The sequence below is a fragment of the Corvus moneduloides genome, chromosome 8 (genome assembly GCF_009650955.1).
Source record: "Corvus moneduloides isolate bCorMon1 chromosome 8, bCorMon1.pri, whole genome shotgun sequence".
Taxonomy (NCBI): Eukaryota; Metazoa; Chordata; class Aves; order Passeriformes; family Corvidae; genus Corvus; species Corvus moneduloides.
The window spans coordinates 246353-271590 of NC_045483.1; the positions used below are offsets into that span (position 1 = coordinate 246353).

The 25238-nt window shown below is 41.9% G+C and overlaps 1 protein-coding gene across 4 annotated transcripts in view; it reads right to left on the reverse strand.

Annotated features, from left to right (window-relative positions):
- The window catches only part of INPP5A (inositol polyphosphate-5-phosphatase A), a 194689-nt gene that overhangs the window by 43024 nt on the left and 126427 nt on the right, over positions 1-25238 (reverse strand). For all 4 annotated transcript variants that reach the window (XM_032116093.1, XM_032116092.1, XM_032116095.1 and 1 more), the window contains exon 9: positions 22076-22160. In XM_032116093.1, coding sequence (XP_031971984.1) covers positions 22076-22160 — 85 coding nt within the window. The remainder of the gene's footprint in view (positions 1-22075; positions 22161-25238) is intronic.

Sequence of the window (25238 nt, forward strand, 5' to 3'; positions counted from 1 at the left end):
TTTCTTACAGCCATAAGAAATGAAACATGGGAGCAGTAACATCAAGTAGCAAATATTTAAGCCAACACCTAAGAAAATTATTTGGTGCTTCTTGACTTACTTCCAGCACTGGGCTCTGCAGTCACTGGAGTCTGTCAGCTTCATTCTCCTTAAGCCTTGCAGGGAGCACATGTCCTGACAGAGCGTGCTGGGACTGCGCAGCGTGGGCATGGCCAGCCCTGTGGCTGCTGCCGAGTGCTCCACGCTCCCACCTGACCTCAGAACGAACAGCAAGCCTCAGAAACCCTTCCAACCAGCACTGCTGAAAAGAGTAAATTCAGGAGTTTGCCCTTTAAATTAATGGGGGGTTTTGTACAAGATCAGTGGTGTGACACAGCTCAAGTTCAAGGCTTAACCTCAAAAGAGTGTCACCCTTGGGCTCCCACACAGGAGACTCTCAGCAGCAGGTATAATTGGGAGCTGACTTTTAAAACATGTAGTGTTGGGCAATTTTGAAATCAAACTACGTACGTACCTAAAATCTAGATGTCCCTAGGCAGCCACTGAATACTTTTTTCACAAAATTAGAAATAATAAATAAATATTATTATTTATTTTTTCTTCTTCCTGTTATGCAAAACAGCAAAAAAATCCCTAGTCCCTCAACAAAGATGGGATTTGAAATGTGGAATATGTAAGTGACTTGCATGTGAGTGTGAGGCATGAGTGTGTTGTGGGCTGCCAGCAGCTCAGGCTTGGGCTCTTGCTAAGCCTAAGCACAACTGTGGGATGGATGGGTGCCCTCCAGGATGGACATGTGCCCTCCAAGAGGGATGCATGCCCTCCAGCTCATACAATGGTCACAAGCATGTACAGCAAAGTGGAAGAGATGTCCATGTTCTTCCACTGTTTTCTGTCTATAGGAAAAAAAAACCCTCCAAGTTAAATTTACTTTTTAAGGAAACAAATATGGCAGGAAAGTAATTTTCATGTCACTGCATCTGGTTTCCAGACCTGAACAAGTTGGTAATGCAAAATTCACTGTGTTGATAACTGAAACATGCTGTATGGTGTTACGGTGAGACTAAAACCTTGCTGACCAGGTGATGTCTTCCTGATGCAGCACGTAAACCATTTCTTTACTGTATTTTTCCCCTGTTGTTTTGTCTGTCCAGCCTCTTTGACTCAACTCCTTTTTATCCTGCTGTATCTCATTCATTTCTCATTGACATACTCCCTGTCTAATTCACCATCATTTGCTGCTTTAGTCACTTTTGAAATGGAATATGAGTCCAGCAGCCTGTAAGTTCAAATAATCCTTTATAGCTAGTTATGTTCAAATAGCTCTGAGAGCTGTGAGGTGGGATTGCTGAACTGTCCCTCTCCCACCACTGTGGTTGTGCAAGTGCCAAGCACCTGGCTGCTGCAGCACCCTGACCAGGGCTGAGCTGCAGGGCTGTCCCCAGGCACACTGCCCACCAGCAGGCTGAGGCTTCTTCAGCAAGACCCAGGCCATCATGGAGTTCACCCATTTCCAGGAGCCCATATTCACACATTAAAATAAATGTTTTTGGATAGAATGAATGAAGGAAATCTTTGTAAAATAATGTGCAAGGTGTGTACCCTAGGTTTGCTATATACTCTTGATGAAGGCTAAGATGGACTGACAGATCAGCATGTGTACACACCCACCCCACACCCAGTAAAGACTGGCATCACATAAAAGCAGCTGTGGGGTCAAACAGTCAGCATAGAGAGAGGAAACAGGGTGGCGTGTTCTATGTATTTCCTCTATTCACCACTCTGGTAAGGCAGCTCTGAATTCCTTCTGGCGTGGCTTGTGATGGTGGGAGAATAAAGTGCTGTGCAGTACAGCAACGTTCAGGACCCCCAGGACATGGTCTCCACTGACAGGTTCAAGGCTTGGGACCAACAGCCCTCAGCCAACTAGGGATACAACTGATCAGAGAGAGAACGACTTGAAGGAACAGCAACTTGACAGCACTGGCTGGGGATCCAAAGGGATTTAACCCTGCAATGAATGCTGATCCCTGGCTCATTCGACCCCACCAGGTCACCCCAGAGGGCACCACTAAGTGAGGACAGAAAGCTCTGCAAGAAACGAGGCAGAGTCCTCCTGCTTGTAACAACCAAAGAGCCCCCAGAGGGGATGCGACCTGACTGGGCCAAACAACCAGAAAGTCCATTCTACAGAGCTTCTGAAACAGAGATGAAATTCTTTTCATTAAAGCAAACCAAGATTCAAACATGTGAGACACATGAGTACAGAAGTGTTAATGCAGCATCATTTTAGAGCTCGCAGCTGGGGCCGGCCTGTGAAGTGCTATTCTTTCCACTGTATCTTTAAGTGCTGTTAAATTCATTTGTCACTTCATCGAAAGCCAACAGGCTACAAATCTCCCAAGCCCCTCTTGCGCTGAATAGTGACAGGAGGATTCTGTTCCACCATCAGAAAACATTTGTGCACAGCTCTGTCCGCAGTCATACACGCTACTTTAACTCATCTGCCTCCCCATTCTCCCCAGCCTGGGAGGACAAATTGCTCACTGTGGCTCCCTTTCAGAGGCAGCATAGCGCGCAAAGAATCATGACTGAGCAGAAACACAAGGAACAGGCACATAAAAATTCATCACTTTGGCCTCCTGACCTCTTGCCACTGGATTTGGCAAACCCCATCTCAAAAAGTAGCACCGAGGGAGAGCTAAGCAGAGCGGCTGAGTGAAATTACTGACAAAAAATATCCTGGACACAGGAAAACCCCACCAGATGCTTCATTGTCTTTGCAGAAAAGTGGTGCTGAAAAAAGGGGGTGATCTACCACATGGCATATTGGGTGGAATAAGTAGTACCATTGTTTCAGGGCAGCTCTGTCACTTTACTGACCGCAATACAAAGAGGTGTAAAGCAAGATTTAATCCTGACTTTTTAGTCAGCAGATTAAAACCAATCATGCCAGATGTCCACAAGACTGTTTAACATACAGAAAGCTTTTTCATACTCTACAAAAAAGTAGAAGTTGTAATAACTTCTTTATTTCCTCTAGAGAGGCCTTTTTCACTCACTTCTAGTCAGGAAGAAAGGAGATGTTGTAATGGATTTTAAGATGTGCTATTAATTTTTACGCTAGCCTTTGTTCTTTTCACTTTTGAGACAAAGCTAAACAAAGTAAATTCTTCAACCCATCCAAAATTAGACAGGTATGCCAAAGAAAACTGCTGGTATAAGAAAGCTGTGATTTTAAAAAAGCATTTATACCCATTATGACCAGCAATGGATGCTATCAGCAGTGTTCAAGTTCTTCAAGTCATACTTGAAGCAGTGAAAGACATGAAAATGTGGTGGTCAGCGTGCTGAGAAAGCAACAGATTCCTTTTCCCGTCAAAACTGGAATGGTGCTGGTGGGACTTCCTGCCCAGATGTCTCCTCACACCTGGTAGCGCACACCCGCTCTAGGATGTGCATGCTCTGCTGCCTACCTGGAAAAGGAGCATACGGACACAGGGCCCCCGTGGGGCTGGCAGGACCCTCAGGGGAACCCCGGCCATGCAGAAACCTCTCAGGACCCTGGCCCGGCACTCAGAGGGGCAGGTTCCCTCTGTGCCACCGGACATGCCCTGGCAGGGGACTTCACCTCCACAGCCACCCCTGCAGTGGGACCCAGAAGCCTGATCAAAGTCACTGCAAGCTAAAATATGAGTGCTAATAAGTGAAAAATACTCACTGAGTGGTCTTATTTAAACTCACCTACACAACTGTTACACACTTGGCAGTGTTGCTGCTTTCTTCTATTTCTACTTATGAACAAATTAATATCCAAAAGTACTGCCATAAAGGACATAAATTCAACAATAACCAAAGCATATTTAGTAATTTTTTCTGCTATATTAGAAAAATGGAAAAAAGTCTGCATATTAGTGTTCCCCTGGTGAATTTCCATAGCAAAAATGCTGCTAAAGTCAACAAAACTCAGAATGTATATTTAATTTCTCATATTAAATTGCAAATAATGTATGCATAAATAATTGACTTGTCTTTGGGAAAAAACTATAGAAAAAATAAATCTCCTTAAAATTTCAGTATTGGGCTGATTTGTATCACATATATCATTCAGTAATTCAGAAGCCATATGGCAGCAAGGTAATGCCTTGCTTGGCATCCCTTATCTATCAGTTGCCTTGGAAAAAATACAACTTACGTATTTCATTTGTTTTCTCATCATGTGCTTTAACAAAATCTTCATTACAAGCTTCCAAAACAAAAGTAACCATCTTAGTGAATCCCTGACCTAAAGCAGTACTGTTAAACCATTTTCTTCATTTCATACCTGGTAGAGACCTATGTGAAGAGTTAAAATCATAAACCAAATGAACTAGCAAGGCACTGATTTAGTTCTACTGACACTAAGCTAGGGACAGGCACAACTCTTTCCTGGCTGTTTAGTCCTTTCAGAGGAGTACCTGTAAGGCATCTGCAAGCTCTTCCTGCTGTGTTACTGCAGGTGGGGAAGAGGCTCAGCTGAACTGCCTGAGCCAGCTGTGTGTGACTGTGGCTGTTCTGCCCTCCTGCCACCACATGCACCATTCTGCATTTTTCCAACCCAGGGTGCCATTTCTAGAACTCATGTCTGACAAAAGAGGAAGTGTGTTTTGGCTGACCATGGTTTGCAGCACTACAAACGACAGCCACAGGTACAAAGATACCTTGCTTCCTTACTGGAAGATGTGTTTCAGTAGGTTAATTAAGCTGCACTATTTGTCTTTCTATCATCATCATCACCATCATCCTTACTGTACTCCCACTGTACTCCTTGCAGGTCTTATATCATACAAACAAATGATTCTGTGATTCCATACTGAAAATTTTGGACAGGCAGACACCTCCAGTACTGCTTCTCTTCTCCCCAGTGCATTATGATGGCTGAAAGGTGTAACACACTTGCTTTACATCTTCTGGCCTCTCACTGTCATACTGAAGGGACAAGGGCAGGTGCCGCAATGAAGATGATGGTATTTTCTTTGGAACAAAGTCCAACCAGAGACTCTCAAGCTACCTAACAGGAATAAGTCAACTAAGTGTAAATCTAAGAGATTTCTGCTTACTTCACTACTACTTATTCCACCCCAAAATTTGCACTATTTTAAAATTACAATTCTACTCCCTACTTCTGAATTTCTTCAGGCAAGTCTTGTGGGTGGCCCTCAAGATACATTTTACCAATTTTTCATGCCCATCCCTCGAAATGTGACCCTGCTCCTGTGCTTTTATCCCTCTGACAACTTCACACAGGAAAACATGCAGCCCCTGTGATAGCATGAAATCGGAAACAATAGCCTCTGGAAACAAAGGGGAGGAGGGAGGCAGGGTACAGTCCAGGTCCTGGCTGATTTTAGGCACAAACAGATGTTCATAGGACCCAATACCCTGAGCAAGCTGAAAGGAAAAGCTTGTAAAAGAAATGGACCTTAAAAGCAATGTATTGAAGAGCTTTAAAATAAAGCCAAAGGGAAAGCAATATGGCTTTCACTGATAAATCTCAGCTAAGAAAACCAAAGTGGCACCATGAATTTCAATGATGCATTTTTCTTTCTCAATGAACTCTGCAGCTCATTTTGAAATCTACAAATTGCTCAAATCTCAACTTAGTTTACAAGTCTCCCATAGCCATTAAAAGGTTACAATACAGGCATTTCTGTTTCTTGTAACTAATCACCAGAGCTGGAAACACCCAGTGAAGCCCTGAAATATAGGCTAATGCCATTATTTTAAAAGCTGCTTACAGCTCAACAAAGAGGAATATGCCGAAAGAATCTTGATTGGAAAAAATCTTAGACTAGCTGTTGGAACAAATTATGTTCAATCTCCTGCTCTTTTCATGGGCACTATTTCAGACTCAAAAAGCCCCATGGAAAGAATCCCTGAAGCGCTGTCCTGAATTGGACTCGGGTTCTGTTTCACAATAGCCAAAACGCAGCATTTACAAATGAAACAAAGTGTGGAATCATTCCTCTGACTGAAGTTTCTGCTTTTGTGATTAAAACTCTCTTCCTCTCTCTTGAAGAGCCTGCCATCCAAAAGGCCCTGTGCCATGCTCCAATGCACAAAATACATGTATTCATTACAGGAGAAAAAAACCCTGCAAAATTTGGCACAAAGGCGGGTGCATAGCTTAAGTCCTGTTTAGGGCAGCCCTCATTTGAACTCCACACATTTGCATATTTTACCTATTGATTGTCTCTATCGGGCATACAGTGGATGACTAAAAGGAAAGTTCCATCAGCTGCTTGTGGTCAGGTGCAGATTTAACTTGATAATTATTAGCATCCATGAGACCCACACAGTAAAGAAATAAAGAATTGGAATCTTCCTCTACCAGCATCAAACTCAGTAGGAATTATTTTAATGACAAACAAAGCTGAGACTGAAGGTATCTAAGTCTGCTCAGGAAGTTTTAAAAAATTAGAGGTTGAAACTCCATCCAAAAGTGACTGTGCATTTGTCTAGTCTAATCATATGTACCAGATCCTATGTGGCACTGATTTCACCCTCAACCGAAGCAAATGGCACCTCTTTGACTAAAACAAACCTTCAGAAAGGCATGACCTCTTGGTAAGACACAGGACACTCACCAATTCCTCTGGCAGCCACTCCAGGAACAGAACCACTTATTAATCACTCTTGTGGTTAATTTCCCACGTATGATTTTTCATTTTAAATTGTCTGTTAGCAGCTTCTGAATGTCACTTAGACACAAAAGGAAGGGGGACATTGCTGTGAACACAGCAAAGTATGAAACCGCAGCCTTCTGACTGCAGACTCCTGGGAAACCCTCTGACCTTTTGGCAAGGGTTGTCTGAGTTAACTGGAGTGGATCTCTAAGGAAGTCCGGCTCAACAAACCTGGCTCTACAAGCTCTGAAAACAATTCCTCCTTGGCACTCAGATTCTGGCCCAGTGTCTGGGTAAGAGGATAGAGGGCCTTGCTCTCCTCTCACACCAAGCCATGACTTTGCAATACATGCAGTGGAGGTGTGCAATGGATTTCAATACACAAGCTCAGCAGCCACATGTAAGTCAAACACACAATTAAAAAAAAAATTACCTAAAGATGCCTGAATGATTATGCCATGGCATTGCTGTGGGAGCTGAGGTTGAGCTGCTTGCCTTTGGTGTCTCCCACTGCTCTGCCACTGACCCCTTGGTGCTCCTGCAAGTGCAACACAGCCAAATGCAAAGTTAAACACTGATGTTTTCAACAAACTCATCTTGCCATAGGATCACTTGATTTCACTTCACCACCTTCATCCAAGTTGTTAATCTCAGGATAAACTGCCTTGTTCAAGCATGTTTTGTCACTGCATTTTCTCTCTCAATTTTCTTCTCATTACCAACTCTTGCATTAGGTTGCCTGAAATGAATGTCAAGCTAATGAGCCATCAGCTATGAGAACCCTGCTTGGTGTTTCCCCCCTTTCTTCCCCTTTAACTACAGGAACAAATTTATTCTTCTTCTAAAATTCTGCAATGTCCCAGGTACTCCAATTTGTTCTAAACCAACTTTCAAGCCTGTTGGTTACAGATGGGCAATTACAATTGGCCATTCCTACTCTTGAAATTCCTTCTCCTGACTGATCTGTCAGGAAACATCACCCAGGCATTGGCAGCTCAAAGCTTTCCTTTGTTTTTAAATTATATACAAATACACGAAGTTAAAGAGATTTCCAGTACATTCAGGGAAAACCTTAATGATCTTTCTACTTCCAGATGTGAAGAGAGCTCTTGAACCTTTTATGGGTACAATATTGACACCCCCGTGAAATTCAGCACTTGTTAAAACTGCAAAAGTAAAGGACAGAAATGAAAAATAAGTCTTGCTGACTCTTTCAATGACATTTACAAGTGGGGTAATACTATAAAGAGCTATCCTTCATAAGCCTTCCACACCTAAGGGAAAGAAAATTTATATCTATCTGAATTTTTGGACTGTGTCCAGATATTTCAGAGTAAGAAAACCAAAACAGATCATGGTTTTGAATGGCACTGAAAGGTTGCTTTTTCTGCATGAGTGCTAATAATGTAGCATTACTTGTAGTTTCAGTACTGAACTACCTACAACAATGTGATTTCAGAATTGCTATCAACTAAGCAACCAGTGCAGCTTGCACTAACTGTGACATGTTTTACAAAGGACAGACTTTAACTTCTGAGAACTATACTCAGTGTGCAGGAAACTGAGCTGCCCATATTAAAGGATTTTAAAATTACCACTGCAAACCCACTATAAACTAGTACACAGATCTGATCAGTTAAAAAACTGTAATTCATCGACTTCAGTGCAAGTTCCATTTAGTTCTAGAGAAATTATCAAAGGTGGGAACAATGGTAATGCTAACAGTCTACATACACACATGGCTGAAAGAAATCTGTGCAAGTTATTAGCAAAAAATCAGGTGAAACAGCCAACTGTATAGGAATCATTGGCAGAAATTCCCTTTCATTTCAGTGGTCACAGGTTTCACCAGAAATTCTGACAGCAAAAGGCCAACGTCAGCTGTTTGCTGAAGCACGTATAATATGCAGCATCAGGCAGTGGTTTGAGCACTCTGCACAGCCTAACAACAGAAGAATTGCAGCCTTCATTTTGTCTAACCCCGCTTTTATTGTTTGTCATTGTTTCTTAGAGTTATTCTGCTGTCAATATTTGAAGAACAGAATCCTGTCTGGATATTGATTTCCTAAAGACTTTGAATCACTGCCTTCATAATGCATATATTTTAAGGCAAGTGCATGCAAAAGGTGGAGGTGAAGTCGCTTATTGAATTAAATCAATACAAGACACCATACTGGCAATTATCATCTAGTATTCATTTTATATAATGTAAAATACCCAGCAGACAGAAGAAAAACAAATTTCCATCCCACTTTGGCAATCTTTAATTTAAATCTCTTGTATACTTTGGACCTTTGGCTTGCTTAAGTTCAGCTGTTGTCACTCAAGCATTCAGCACACCCTTGACTCTACTCCGAACCTGGTGATGACAGGGTAGCACAGTGCCACCTCCTGTGATACTCCCACGGTTCCCACTGAAGGGAAGAGACAGACAGCAGTGCAGCTGAAGTCTGGAGATGCTTCTCCAACAGCAGCTCAGGGGCTGCAGAGACTCCATAATTAAAAAGGCCCCAAATGACATTGAGGGGGAAATACAGGATCCACACTAAAGTCCAACTCAACCCAGCTTATGTTTGTGTTCTGCTAGATTAATGACAGTACTACACTTACACTGCATTCAGCTGAAAACAAACAAAAAATTACATCTGGTTTAATTTTCAGGGAAGCATTAGGGTTATATGAATAAAAATAATCTAGAAATAGCATTTTAGAAACACAATGTGATCTCCATAAGGAGCTCACCCAGTATATGCATTTCTTTGCTGTCTCTAAGGGAGCAAGGGGACCCGAGTGCCAGGCACCAGGCTTGCCAGAACACAGTGAGCACCAGACCTGGATGCAACCAGCAGCAGTGTACTGTAATCCATCCCAGACTTCCCGAAGCTGGAGAGCAAACTAACAGCCTTTGCCTGTCTGAGAGCTATCTGCTGTGCTCAGAGCTGGACAGGAGATGATGGGAATCATCTACAGCCACTGAATAGCCCCGCTGCACTGAACCTCACGGGCAAAACTGAGCACGGGGCCTCAGTCTGTGTTCCTGCTGTGCTCCTGCCTGGCAAGGGCTGAGAAGACGTGCTTCATTAAGAGCTCAGGAAGATGTTTGCGCCCCAGGAGGCTGATTTGCTCCCTTTATGACAGGAATGCAGCAGGGGCTGAGCATATCTTTCTGAGATACTGTGTCAGTGTGCTGCCTCTTCCCACTGCCTCTGCTGGGGATGGGGAGTACCACCCACAGCAGTGTGCCAGGAGGGGGAATCCCCCTGAGGCATTCTATGCGCTCTAAAGGAACCCTGACCCACTCCACAGCCTTTTTTCCTACCTTGCAGGAACTGTTTCCAAGGAGCACAAGGGGGCTGACCCATCAAACACTTTTTATATGGGACCCCAAGAGTGCCATCACAGAGGCTGAATTGCTCCTACCAGGCGGCTGTTTCATATACACTGCGTCTTCTCCTACCTCTACAGAAAGTGCTATTTAATTGTTAGTGTTTATTTGTCCCACTGAAAGGGCAAATTACACGAGAGTGTGGAAAGTCAGCTACAAAGAAAACAACAAAAACCAGCAGAAGTCAGAGGAAACATGACTTCACAGAAAGGTCCATGTGGTAATATACCTTGTTCTTCCAGAGGAAGACACCATGAAGAAACATGATAATTTTCAAGGATTTTATTGGCATACTCTTCACTCATTTAAAAAAAAAAAAAAAAATCTATTCCATGATCGTTGAGAATAACATCAGACTGTATAGGTCAAAAATTGACTGACATCACTCTGGACGGGCATTATTGAGACACACAAAGAAGCTGTTGTGCCTTTAAGCTTATGGTACATTGCAACGCAGTAAATGAAAAGCCACTATTATGAGGGGATGTTTATGTCAGTATCTGAAACAAATCTTCTTTTTCCTAGGATAATACTGTCTTAAATTGTTAACTGTTGATCAGATAAACAACATGTGATAAAGATCCTATAACCTCTTTTCATACAATTGGTTTTAACCCCTTAACAGCTTTACATATTAAAATACTACACAATTATTAATGACCCTTGTGAAAGCTTGTAAGAGCTGCAAATTACATCCTAACACATTTCTTGTATAAGCAGTAATGCGAAAATTCAGGATTAGATTTTAAATAAGGTAGAGATAGAATGATAAAATTTTCACAGGAGGTAATGTCTCAGTCACTACTAGAACGTGCATTCTGCCCCCTTCTCACTCTTTTGGCCTCTCTGTGAGAAGAAACCAGTTTGATCTCTCTGGTAAGGCTGCAGACTGAAGAGGTATTTCAGGCAGCGCAGGACATGGAGAACCTCTCTTGCCATGTGGTACCAGGCAAAGGCGACCCATTGCTGTACGACTACATAAAGGGCCAGGAACCTTTATCTTTCTTTCCTTGGAGAAGGAGCAACCTAAATGTTACAGCAACTGTTACAGTTGATTTGAGATTGCCACTTTATGTATTTTGCTTTGAAATGTCAAATTCTCATCTCAAATTGGGACCGGGAAAAATGATACATCATGGGAAATCCTATTCTGACAAAGGTAAAATTGCTGAAATTAATTAAATTTGCTGAAAATTGTCTGAATTGTCAATACTAATAAAGGTAGATTTGTGGACACATCATGTAGATGGGAAAGTCAAAGTTTCCTTTAATAATGCGCAGGATAAAATACAGTGGAGACCTGCATCCAATACAAATTTTTTAGAAATTACCATTGTGTGAGTCCTCCTCAGAGGGGCTGAGGAACCGAAGCTGCTGTCCTGTTTCTTCCCTCTCTGCTACAGAACTGTCAGAGCAAGAACCATGAAAGAGAGAAAAGTAACAAGTTGCAAGTGCTTATTCCATGGTGCTAAGCAGTTCAGGGTGTGTTTTCTGAACCTTCTTAAAATTAATACAGATGTCTATGCTAATTTACAGTGAAAGGAGGATCCATTTGCCTGTGTTAGTGCAGAGAGGGCTGGAGAAGCTGGAAGAAAGAGAAACAAATAAAAAATCTGTCTGCCAAAGAGTATTACATGTATGTACGTGTATGCTTGCATTTTAAGGTACAATCCAACAATATTCTGAACATCTCTATCCTGACAGCTTCATGGCAGAGATCCCACGAAGAACCGAACTCAAGAGAACCTATATTCTTCTTGCAAGGGGCAATCCATCATCTGGTTGATGAATAAGCAGTCAACTGGGGAAATAGGCATCTTTGTCATTTTTATGCATGTCTGAGTGGGATGGAATCAAACAGAAATAATCTAAAAGCGGATTTATTAAGTGATAATTACATATCCAAGAATGTGTTAAAAAAAAGGAAAGAAATGGGACAGGCAGGGAACTGAGAGCTACAAAGTACATTGAAGCTAGCAGGAGCTTGCAGTGTTAGAAGAATTTGGTTCAATTAGTAAATACAATTGAAAAATTTAGTCTGGCAAGAGAATTTAATCTGGTATGTTTTCTTTAAAAAACCTGAATGGAAGAATTTCTTTGACTAAGACTGCACATTTTATTTACTCTTTGTCAAGCCACTAGGTTTATTTCCATTAAAGATTACTAATACCTTGTTTAATTTAAGGCCACTTGAAAAGCAAGAATGAATAAAGTTTGTAACAGGTCAAAAAGCTGAACCTCTTGAGCTACTCTATCCCTGGTAACAGCATGTCTATCTGTCCTACACTGCACCATGGAGGTATGACAGAGCTCTGGGGCCACTGTGACTGGTAAAACAGGAAAGGTGCATAAACTACCGACAAGAGGAGCCAATAAATACCTTTTTTATCCTAAAAAATAGGATAAAACTCTGATGGCAAGTTCTTCCTCTCCTCTAGCAAAGCAGGACCTTGGGTAGGGCTCCGAGCAGAGCTGAACAGAGCAGTGCAGTGGCTGGGCCAGCACAGCCCCACGGGGTAACCCCACGGATGGCAGCTGCTCACACTGCCTGTGCCTCAAGGGAAGGACACAGTGCTGCCTCTGACTCAGGAGCCTCTTGGACCACTGTGACATGCACCAACCTGAGCCGGGGAGTCTGAGGGGCTTTATCTGCCGAGATAGTTCAGATAATCACAGTTTGGCTAAGGCGGCTTTAACTGCAATGGAAACAGATGTGATCCAGATGTGAATTACAAGCCAAACAATTTAATGCAACAGCAACTGGCGTCTCTCACCACCGTTGTTTGCTGCCTGGCTCATACAATATCCTACCACCAATGAGCTTTACATACTTTAGGCATCACTGTTTCTCCATTCTCCCTAGGCCAACCACATTTACGACTGATCAAATCTAAATAAAGTTTTTCTTCTTTAACAAAATATCCATCTTGGTTTCTTAGTGCACTTTTCTACAACTTTTGAGACTTACTATTTTCAGGTAAAATAAAGAAATTTTTTAATGTTTTAACATAGCTGCACACACATCCAGAGATTTTGTGCATTCAGTTAATCAACTCTCACTGTACTTCTGACTCCAACTCAAGAATAAAATCTGCCACTGCAACAGGAGTCGCTGATGATAGAGGCAAATATAATCCTGCTCCTCGATTTTCAGATAGACACCAAATTCTTTCTACCCAATTTTGCTTTTGATAAGCCAGCAAAATATCATTCTTTAATACACAGTGTGATTTCTTTGAAAAAAACTCTGTCTAGGCTTCCATTTTTGGCAATAAAAATAGGTATACACAGGCTTTTGACACACTGCAAATAAGCAGAGTGTAAGCCTTTCCTTCCCCCTGCCTTTTGTTTTAGATCATCAGTGGGTGCCTTTCAAATACTAGTGCATAATTCATCCACAGATGTTAAAATTTTGTATTGCAGAAACACCCAGGAATAAACTGAAATGTAAAAAGAATGCATTTTTTGCAGGTACATCCATTCCTACTAAAATGACATAATTCTTTAAAAAAGAGATTTTATAGCATCTACCCAGGTGGTATTTTGCCCCATTTGAGCTGACAAGTTTCTACTCTAGAAATAAGCAAAAAGCCAATTAACAGGTGGCTTTATTAAAGTACTTATTACAGATTTGCATTATGCATTACAATACTCCACTAAATTATTCAAACACACCTGCCTAGATAAGAGTAACTTTAAAGTCCAGATATTATTACTTGTTGGTTATATGTGTGTTTTTCTAGCCACAGTCCCTGCTGCACAAGCCTTCTTGCCCTGACTGAGAATGGTTGATTGCCACTGCTTAAAGGTAAAGCATGGGATGAACTGCTTCCCATATTCTGACTCCAACGCTCCCCACGTTACAGGTGCAAAACTCTGGGCATGTCAAAAAGTTTGGCCAACACAGTCTGTCATCCAGCAGGTATCAACCTGCCTCCTGCAGACAGACAAGCACTGTTACACCTGGGCAGGCTGCAGTGGATACCTGGATCTGGCATTAGGATTTTATCAACTAGGAGCCACTGTCGAGGCCGTTTATCCATGTGCACGAAGCCAGCACGGGGAAAGCTGCCAGGTGCCCTGTGGATAACTCTGGCCGCTTTGTCAGGAGCTCCCAGGTGCCACCTGCCCCCGATGACAGACGCTCACCCACCAGCAGCGAGCCCCGTGCTCTCGCTGCCCATTCCGAGTCTGGCACGCACATCCCCGGCAGCCAGCACCCAGCAGCAGGAAGGGCCGGGACTGCTCCCCGTGCCAGCCGTGCCTGCGCTGTCAGCAGGTGATGGATGGCAGGTGTGAGGCGCTGGGGACGGGCGCTGCTGGCACCGCTGTCACCCGCCGTCAGTGCCAGCTGAGGGCACAGCTGCCGCCGGCAGCAGACGGACACTGCGACAACCGCAGCCGCGGGGCCCAGCTTACACACCGTGGGATTCATTAGCTTAATGATGCTCAGCCCTATTAGAAAGCACGAGATAATTGTATTTAATTTGTGTACGTTTTAATTACGGACCAGGCACTGCTAAGTCTGATGAACGTATCATCTTTTTTGTTCTGCTTTGTCACCGCCTTTGTATAAATTTGCATCTGAAGCTGGAGGAGCTGCTCAGCACCGCTGCGAAGAGGCCCTGTTTCTACAGTGCCATCCTTCACATGATGACGCCGTGCGGGACCTCTGCCTGCTGATAGCAGTGTCATCCCTTCCTGCAGCCACAAATTAAAAGCAGGTTTATGACCACATGCTCTGAGACCCTCTGGGGCCCCAGAGGAGGCAGCCAGAGAACAATCCATTCACTCATCTCTCCCCTTATCTATGATGGAAGCAGAAACAATTGCATCATTTAATTTACTATTGCAACGGGGATATGGCTCATTGGCCCCTCGTTGTTTTGAAGATGGATTTAATTAACCTCCTATGAATCTTGCCAATATGTGTGGCAGCATCAGTATGGAATGAAAGATGTCAAAAAATCAGCTGCAGGGTAATGAGCATTTCTCAAGCTTGCTCTGCTGAGAGGACTCATGTCTACAGAGCTTGGCCCCAGCAGAAAGCTGAGGAGCAGATTGAGTTAATACACTGCTGTCTGGCCTCTGGGAATCCGAGCTCGGGTTTGCCTTAGACTACTAAGAAGAGAGGTAATTGAATAATTCCTAGTAGCCACATGTATCCTTAATGCAGAGGCCATTTGCAATCACTGGAAAATAAATAATTGCGGTTAACTACACTGTTAAGTAAATATATCCAGTCCCTTGAGGAAGCAATCTGCATGCTTTTATAAGTCTGGCGACAATATAAAACTCATCACAGTGTCTGTGAGAGTAATTTATAATGAACATTTAGCAGGTGCCTCAGATGTGTTGCTGCCATTTACCTTCATTAATAAAGCTCTCCTTATTAGACCTGAAATTGTATGCATTTTAATTTAACAAATCTTTGTTACACTTTCATTTTACAAAGGATGTTGTTTCCAGCATTTCCTAGAAACATTTGAGCTTGTAAAGAACGTTAAAATCTTTTTGAGAGGAAGGTATTTACAATGAACTGTTTGAGATTATAAAACCAATCTAGGATTTTACATGCTTTCCTAATTGGAATGAAAACATGATCTGAAGCTTGTAAGCTATTGATTTATTCCCTGATGTGCAGGTTTATCTCAGAAATAAAGCAAAGTGTTTTTTCTTTTGCAAGAATGGCTTAGTATCACTTTACTGCCCGAGGAAGGGAACCCTGCTATAGTTTTAAACTACCAGCCACTATGGAGCAGGACCTACTGGAGCTTACCACCTGGCCACGAATTAAATGGTTGTACCTGATATTCCAAATGGATATGTGGACACCTGCACGTTATCACTGCCCAGGAAAGGTAACAGTGTCTGGTTTGGTTTGGGAGAGGGAGGCATAACTGACTACGCCCACAACTACATACACTTGCTTTTTATGCCATGTCAGTATTTTTAATGCAATGAAACTTTACTGGTTTCTCAAAGCAAAATTAGTAAGAATTAAAAAAATAAAAAGTTACAGCTGTGTTTGTAACAAGAAGAATGTGCAATTCTTTCACGGCCTTTTCCTGATGCATTCAAAGCATCTTCTGCAAATATTACTTAGATTAAAAAAAATATTCACACACACAAATATTTGTACCTGACAAGACAGCCAGGTGGTTGGTGCTGTCTCCTGTATGCACGAGGACAGCAAGAGCCTCATCCTGACGGGTGACCTGTTTCTGTCCAGGGAAGCACATCTGTACCGAGGAGGAGATAATTAAGTCTCCACATCCATCTATCACCTGACTACCTCACTTGAATCAGCTTTTCAAATCAGTGACAATTGTCTAATTAACTATTAATCTTTTTTATAACAATTACTAATGGCTCAATTGTTGGCTGGAGTTTGCAAAGATCCTTGTTAGTGTCCAATGCATGGGATGAAACAAATTCAACTTAAAATATTTCTTCAGATTTGAGTAAGATCTAAATCAATTATTCAGACGTGAAAAGCTGTTCATCAGCTTTTGAGGTCTGCATTTTGCAGGCACACACACTGCGGCATTGACAGGAGTGCTCCTCCAAATTCTGCTGCCACAGGCACGCTGGATAAAGGGATACGATACCCCCCCCGCTGGCTTTTTCAGAATGAAAGACCACGTTGTGCCAGGAAGGTGTCATCAAATGGAAATTACGTGACTCACTGTAGCATCAGCAATACAGTGGGAGCTAAGATGTCATGCCAGAATGAAGTCGTTCCTATTTTATCAGATAATATAAAATTACATGGTCAGAGGTGGCAGAGGGGCACAGTGCAAATGAATGATGGATCCAGACATGTAAATTCTTACAAGCAGTTATTACCTTCTAAAAAACATTTAATCAGCAATTCCAGTCATGGCTTATCAAAGGGCTGCTTGGCAGAACTCTAGAAAGGAAATATTCTGGTTCACTGTAACCCATGGAGCAGACAAGGTGGGTGGACAAGGTTAATTCTGAGTTTTAAGATGAGGATATTACTTCTTTTTCTGCAGGTAGAGCTTGAAAGCTTTTTGTAGGCCAAAATGTCTGGAATCCTGAAACACCACTTCTGTTGCTACCTTTATAAATTTTCATATACAATACACTTAACCCCTCTCCAGCTTACCAAGCTACCACCAACCCAAACAAAATATTCTTTAGTGAGGGAAAAAAAACCAAATCTGTTTTTTCCTGGATACAAAGAAAGACTATGGTTTACCTTGAGCAAATGGATTTTGTGATTAATGTGACTTTCTCCTAAAGCCTGACAAACTGAACTTGTTACTGACCTGCCTTTCTTGGGACTGAGTAGCACATAATTATCCTTTTTTTTTTTCTTGGAAGTACAAGGTACTTTTTTAAGAGACTTCTGAATCAGCAGTCTCAGACAGAAAGAGGGTTTTATTCCCAAACAGTCAAAATAAGCCCAGTTTCTTAAGCCTGTTTGTACTTTCTTAACATGCACATAGTGGACTAGGAAGACTTATAGTTTAGAGTTTCAGTGAATAACTTCTTTAAATATTAAAATAAAATAATTCTCAAAGATTAATACAGATTGTTACTAAGGCCAGCTGACTGAAAAAAATACTCTTCCTTGTTCAAAACCCACCTAAAACACTTGAAAGGTGACTTTAATAGAGCACGAGTGGTAAACTGGCTCACTGAGACAGAAGGAGAAACACTTCTCTGGATAAGCACAGCCAAAGCTGGGAGCTGAGATGCTCTGGGCTGGAGCAGGGAACAGGAGGGAAGCAGCTCCAAGTTCCAGCACAGTGCCTGGGCCAACTGGAATGGGAAATCTCTCTGTTTTTAGCACCTTCTCTAACAAAGAAGAGGAAAGGGCACCCCTGCATGTGCCAGCCCCAAAGTGCCAGCCACGTGGATGCAGTGTGTAGGAAGCCTCACACACGTAATGACAGAGGTCACGACCCTCTCACTGCCCTTCCACAGATCCACGTGAATGAGGAGCCACAGAGAGATTTATGGGACCAGTTCTGCTTCCACACTTTCACCAGCAAGTGTTTGTGGAGTTCACAGAAAATAATAGATGCTAGTAAGTTGTTTACATGAAAAAAAGAGGTAAAAGAGGAGATCAGAATGGCCTTGGACCTGTCACAGCGTGAAACCCCATAAGCTCTGCAGCAGGCACCACAGGGGAGAGAATTAACTTCTTCCATGTGGTCACTCAGAGTCACTTCATTTCTCTAATTTCTCACTTCAAACAAAAGTAACCTGACCTCCTCAGTTCTTAGTAATAAACCCCCTCATTCATCCCCACGACCTCCTGTTCCCTTCTTATTCTTAACGTGTTCAGAGATTTTAGTATCCTGGTTTTATTCAGGTGATAGCCAAGTTGTCTTATTTCAGAACTTTCAAGCATGTAATGTATAACCTTTTTAAGAACCAAAACACTAACTCATAATAATGATTTAATTTCTGGAATATTCTTCAAGTTCAGCTTACAGTGTATCTCACTGCTGCTGCACATTTCTTTAAAGTCACCTCATCAAATCTCCTTTCTACTGAATTTTAGAAGATAATTTTCCAGAAACAGAACAAGCACCTTTGTCACACGTGCAACGATAAATTTACAAAGTACTTCTGGTAAGTGCAAAGATTACAGTGACCTGTGTTAGCTTTAAAAGGAGAGAGCAGAACTTTTGGAAAACTTCTAGGAAAGCTGTCTCCTACACAAAGAAACATCACAAATCTATGCTTCTGTGAAAGGCTGTGACAATACTTGTACTAGAGACACGGCAGATAAGCTATAGATATAGACTAGAATTCATAGTTGGACCAATAGAAAAGTTTGTGTAATTTTTTATATGTTGCAAACACTTCCATATATGCTGGGAATAGAGGTGCCGGAAGATAATCTGGAAGCAGTGGGCAAATTATCAGAATGCTGTAACACCCAAAAAAGTCTAGCATTTAAAAACAAAATTCAGTAGGCAAAACTTTGAATTTAAGCAGCAGCAAATCCTCAGCCACCTTTGCCAATATAGGATTAAATGAATTTAGCTGGCTGTCAGACAGAAAATTCAGGTCTTACAGCATACCTTAAAGTGACCAAAACCTGAGGAAATGTACATCTCTCTTCTGCAGTTACTGCCTTATTAAATACATTTTGTAACTACAAGGATTATTTTTGCTGGCTGAACAGGGTGGTGTCTTCCAAGAGGCTGGACTCTAATGGAAGATTTCCTGGATGTTTTACAATGATAAAGCACTGGCATTCACCTTCCTTAAGGAGAGAGACTGGCCCCCCCAGCTCGGCTGCACAGGCCCGGCGGGATGTGCCGGGATCTGGCCGCAGTGATGCTGCCAAAGCAGATCAGGAACTGACCAGCAAACACACTTGGGAGATTCACTGGTGCTGTCTCAGCAACAGCACCTCCTGGCACTGCCCATGTGGCAGTAACAACCTTCCCCTGGATTACACCAACAACAGGAAAGCACATTTTCCTAGCAAGGAAATCAATGTGACTTTAAATTAAAGCTCCCGTAAGTGTTCAATAAATTATATATTAATGATTTATAGTCTATTAATTATGAATTAATACAACATTTTTTGCATCTGATTTAGGACACTGCATGTCAGGGTCTGGACTCCACATTCTGAACAGCTCTCAGATTCTCCCTTTAAATGGCTTAATTGGGAAATTCTTTAGAAACACACTTTATCCTCTGTGTTTGATGTAACCACAGTCTGCATTTACACAACACAAGTATTGCTTGTAGCATCTCAGTGTTCAAGCGTTCAGCAACTGTGGTCTCAAGAGGGAATTCAAAAGGTCAGCAAGAAAAGCAGAGATAAATCTCGTAACATACACAAAGATGACAGGTCAATGGATTAACCCTTACAATTCCCAGTATTAATTCCACTGCTGAATAGTCCAAAGAGTGGTTAATACCCATTTACATGGGCACACGTTTAAATACCAGAAGGGACTGGGATAGCCTTTGGAATGGGAGTTTCCCAGCTTAGCACAGGCTCACCCTGGGGCTGGTACTGAGCGTTTGGGACAGAAGCACCTCTGGCTGCTCTTGTTCCTGTTCTGCCACTGCCACCTGTGCACGGCCTTGGTCACAGCACTCAGCCAGCTCCAGAGAAATGGCACCTTTGAGTCACACCCTTTACAAGCTACTTTGTGATTTCGGCCTGAATCTTAAACACAATCAGACCACCAAGTCCTACCTAGTACAATTCCCTTTAGAACTGGCCTATAGCTCTGCCCTTCCAAATTATACTTTAGGAACTGGTCTGTCACCTAGGAGCCAGACCTTACTGCCAGTGCTGTATGCTGACTGTTAACTCCCTTAGGACTGTTCTGGTGCCTAGAGGCAGTCTGAGACACACGAGACAACTGTTTCTTAAAGCTTTGGGGTCTGCTGACATACTGATTTATAAACTGCACCAAGTACAGAACACTACAGAACAAACTTCCTATGACTTTAGCTGTCCATGTATAAAGTGTAAGTGGAAGTTTCTGGATCAACTTCAGTTATGCCTAATTAACATTGCAGAATGGCTGGGCGAAGTTCTGATTACTGGGCTATACTACTTCTCCAAAAAAGCAGTAGAAAATCTGTATTATTCTAGTGCTTTGTACACTCACACAGGCTTGTACCTTAGGTAGGAAGAATGAGAAAATGAATTTGATTCATCCTCCAATTACACCTTTTGTGCTCGCATGCAGCAACATTAACTGGCAGGGGGGAAGCACTCCCAGGATGCTGAGTACTGTGTCAGGCTCAGAACCCACTGTGTTCACCCTACTTGTTCTGCAGCTCACTCAGTTTCCATCACTTGGGGTTAGTGACAGTATTTTGTTTGATGGGGATCATTTTGAAACTCACAGATAGAAATGTAGAAATCTTAATCTATTGGTATTGAAGCAAACACCCTCTGCAGTTTCAGTCCTGCAGACTGCTGGCAGTGTGTAAGTCAGGAAAAACTTGGAGCACCCTTCATCAGTACTGAGTGCAGGAGATAACTGCTGCAGTGTGACTGACGGGTGTTCTCAGACAGGAACATTATCAATAACACTATCACATCACTAGTGAAGAAAAAAGGCATAATAGTTCAAAATCAAGTGATCTCTGAACATTGATGATAACCAAGGCAGCCACAGGATAGCAGAGCACCTCTTAACCCTTAACACATGCAGTATGAAGCTGCATATTCTGAATTAGTGACTTGACTTTCATTTCAACTATGCTTTAAGCTTGTTGGCTAAATGCACTATAGAAAGGATTCCAAGAAGTTATTGGTTTCATATGCAATGTTGTAACATCAAACTCCTGTTTTTCAACAGATGGAGTACTCATCACATAAGGAAGGAGAAGAGCACTGTACCACTGAATGGGGGAAAGCCAGCCTTTGGCACACAGGACATTTCCCACAGCTTCATTTACAAAATTAAAACTTTTGGCTCAAAAGATACATGCTGACCCTCAAGAATACCAAAAAAACATTGCAGTACCTCAGAGAATTAAAGTGGGAAAACCGTAAGATTAAACTGGTTTTCAACCTGGGTATTATTTCCGAAACCATGTTACCTGGAGCTTCAGCATTCAAGTCAAAGTTAACTCATAATCAAAAAGGTTTAGTACATTCTTTTGGCTTTATACAAATCTCCCAGTCACCCTTCCACATCAAGATGCTACTGGGACAAAGGTCTGTACTGATGACTGCCTGTACTTTTAAAGTGTGGAGTTCTATCACAGACATTTAGGAAATGCCTCTTGTTTTTTCCTCAGAGTAGGAAGGTAATGCAGTACTTCCTCTGCTTGCAGGAAATTATTCTGATTCACTGTGAGCTATAAGGAGATGGCAAAAGTCACAATCACGCAATGTTAGTTACTTGTTGGATGTTCCTGTTAAAAGTAGTCTTGGCTAAGTCTGATGTCAATATTAACATTACTTTGTTAAGTCACTTTTAGCTTTTCTACAGGGAAAAAAATTGAGGAATCAAACCTGGTAGAGTCTACAACAGAAGAAAAAGAGAAGTCCTACCTCTACTACTGCTTTGGCATCCAGTCTAAAGTTGAAATCTCCAAAGACAAAATATGAAACTTTCTCAAACCGCTGATCTATAATTCTGGAAAAAAATGAAAACAACAAACCTGTCATTCGGCTTTACATACATACAACAATGTACAAACACACACATTATCCTTAAGCACAGTCTCAGAAATAATTACTGGAACCATCAAAACTACCAGTTTATACTGGACCAATATATTAACCGTATTTTTCAGTTGATTTTCTTTGCTTAGGCAATTCTATCTCCAGCCCCTGTACAAGAGTGCATCTGATTTCCTCTTCCTGGGTGACAGAGCAAGCTGGGGGAAAGCATATTTGCAGCAGTTCATACAAATCTTGCAGAAGTGGCATTTGGGGACCACAGAAATCTTGAGGGTATCATGGAGGTCCTTCACACCTTGGCAAGTTTAAGGACATGGCTTTGGGCTGGGCAGGTAAGAATTAGGAATGCTGAATTAGCGGTGAGTTCAGAATATGTTTGAGTTTACTGATATATAAGTAATGTTACCAGTGTTTTTGGCTACTTTGAGAACCACATGAGAAGTGACATGGTAGGGCTAGACATCAACCATCCCATCTGACAGACTGAGCATCCCTGAGGTTCCCAGACTGGCTACAGTTCTCTCAAGACAGCTCTCTGTGTTGTTCATGGCAGATTTTTGATGAGGCTGTAGCTAACACCTAACAAGTAATTGCTCCAGCCGTGGAGTGAAGATTGACTTTTTCCTCAAGCCTTTGCTCCGTCCTGCCCAGGGAGATATGGCATTACTATCCATCTTTCAAATCCTGTGTTATTAAAAACTGTCATTATATTATTAGACAATCTATTATTAATAACATTTGTGAGGTACTCTCAACAATATGCAGTTTTGCAGCTTCTAGAGATCTTGGCATTTAGAAATGCACCAAGTCATGCTTATTTTCAAACCAGGAATCAATATAATTCATCTATTGGTGGCTGAGGAAGGTATGAAACATCCAAAACTTGAGTGCCACAGCCACGAAGTATTTATGCACACTAAATGCACAGAACCCCCCTGGGTGTGCAAGATGTGAGAACTAAGGAACAAACACAGGCAATACGCTGTGAACATTCTGGGAATACATAAACATGTAAGCATTACACTGTCAGAAACTCCAGGTGAACCTGGGGCAGGGCCCACACAGACAGGTAAAGCATTATCCAGCAATCAGGAGCCACTGCTGCTCCATGAGGAGGCACTTGTTTCAGATGGCTTTACAAGTTCTAATGCATTACATCCATTTATTCTCAAAGCTGTAAGGAAAGATGTAATACTAGATCTGTAATGAGATACTGCTCCTCCTCTGAAAACATCTCACAGTTTTCGTCAACAGTAATCTATTACGTAAGGAATATTATTCTATGGAAGAAATTATGTGCATTGGGCCTAAGACACTGATCATTTGAAGAAAATGTCTTGCAAAGACTTATCCATTTCCACTATGAATATCTCCAATCCTCCATTTAGCTGACAGATTACTGCTGGCACTGTTAATAAATACTGCCCACTGTCAGCTCCCGGTGAGCCCTGAGAAAAACCTGTCACTCCTGACCTGCACAAAACATTAATTTGATTAGTGCCCTCGTGGAAAATTGAAGGAAAATGAGAACTTAAAAGTTAAACCATTTACATTGCCACATTTGCTAACACCATCATTGCAAATTCGGATCCACAACTTGCACATCAGAACAACTGATTTTGCTTTGCCAACTGTCCCGATTCATGTATCAGCTTTGGCTCTGCTCGTTGCCATTTACTGCTGACACAGGAATGACATATTGCAGGAATGACATCAAGGTCCACTGAAGGCCTCTTGAAACAAACTGCGACTATGAGAACCATGCCTGTGATTCTATTATGCAAAGACAGATTTTCCAAATAAACAGACTATTCCAAAAATAGTCTGTAAAAATGTCTCCAAACTGATGAACAAACCAGCTGATTAGTCTGCTTCTGATCAATTAATTAAAACTCAGTCATTTCATAGTCCTGCACATTACCTGATTTAAACATGATTTGCATACAAATCAATGCCAGCTCTACAATTTATAATTTTGTCCAGTTTCTCCCCCTGTAGCTTGTCTTGTTGGACATTTTAGAAAGAGTGTCTCATGACAGACTAAAGTAAGAATCCAAATGTTACTTCTTCAGAATGATGCTCCAAGTGGCTTCTGACACATCTCTTTTCACAGGTGGTGAAATTAATTCAGGTGTACAGGAAAATTCCCAACAGTGGCACAGCAAAGGACGCACACATTTATGTACTTACTAAGTGATGTGGGGTACTTAACAATGAAATTTCTGTTAAGTGACTCAACTTAATACATGTATGTAAGCTACTGTCCTTGCCATTATTTACTATTAGTAAGTGGAACTTACTATTAGTTCAAGAGATCCCAAATCTTAGACCTCTTTCTGCAGTTTGGAACTCTGATAGCTCTGTGCTGAAACACTTTCTGGTGCCTAAAACTGCCCTGAATCAATGGCACGAGAACTAGTTTTCCCGACTGTGCTTTCAGAGTCAGACCACAAGTCCGCAAAGGAGATGGCAATAAAGAAGAGTACAGCAATATCCCCTCCCCTGGGAACATGCAGAAAAGCTGCCTGTCACTGAGGGGACTGGGACAGAAATGGGGCGCTGCAAACACAGCCAGTCTGGCCAGGGACACAGGGAAAAGTGTTAGGACTGGGGTGAGAGCTAAACAAAAGTCCTCCATTTCTTGTGTTTCCATGTTCTAAACCACAAATATGTACAGTTCAACATGTGTAGAGGCAACTGAGAATTCAGAAGACAATTTTTTTGAAAAATGAATGAGTGCTTGCAGAAAAACTAGGAAGGCTTCCAAATCTATGTCATTCTCCTTTGCTTTTTGTTTCTAAAAAATATCCTTCCTTTAACCACGAATCAAATACTCCTTTAAAAATGCTGCCATGAATCACTCAATGAAGTGATAAATCTGAGCCATATAAAAAGAATGCAGCCAACCCATGTCACCAGCATAAATCCTATGGTTTTAGTGGGAGGACCCAGTGCGATTTCCTTTAACACCTTTTACCAGCTCATCCCAAGGGGTTTCAGCAGACTTGAAGGCTCTATTCCTGTACAATTT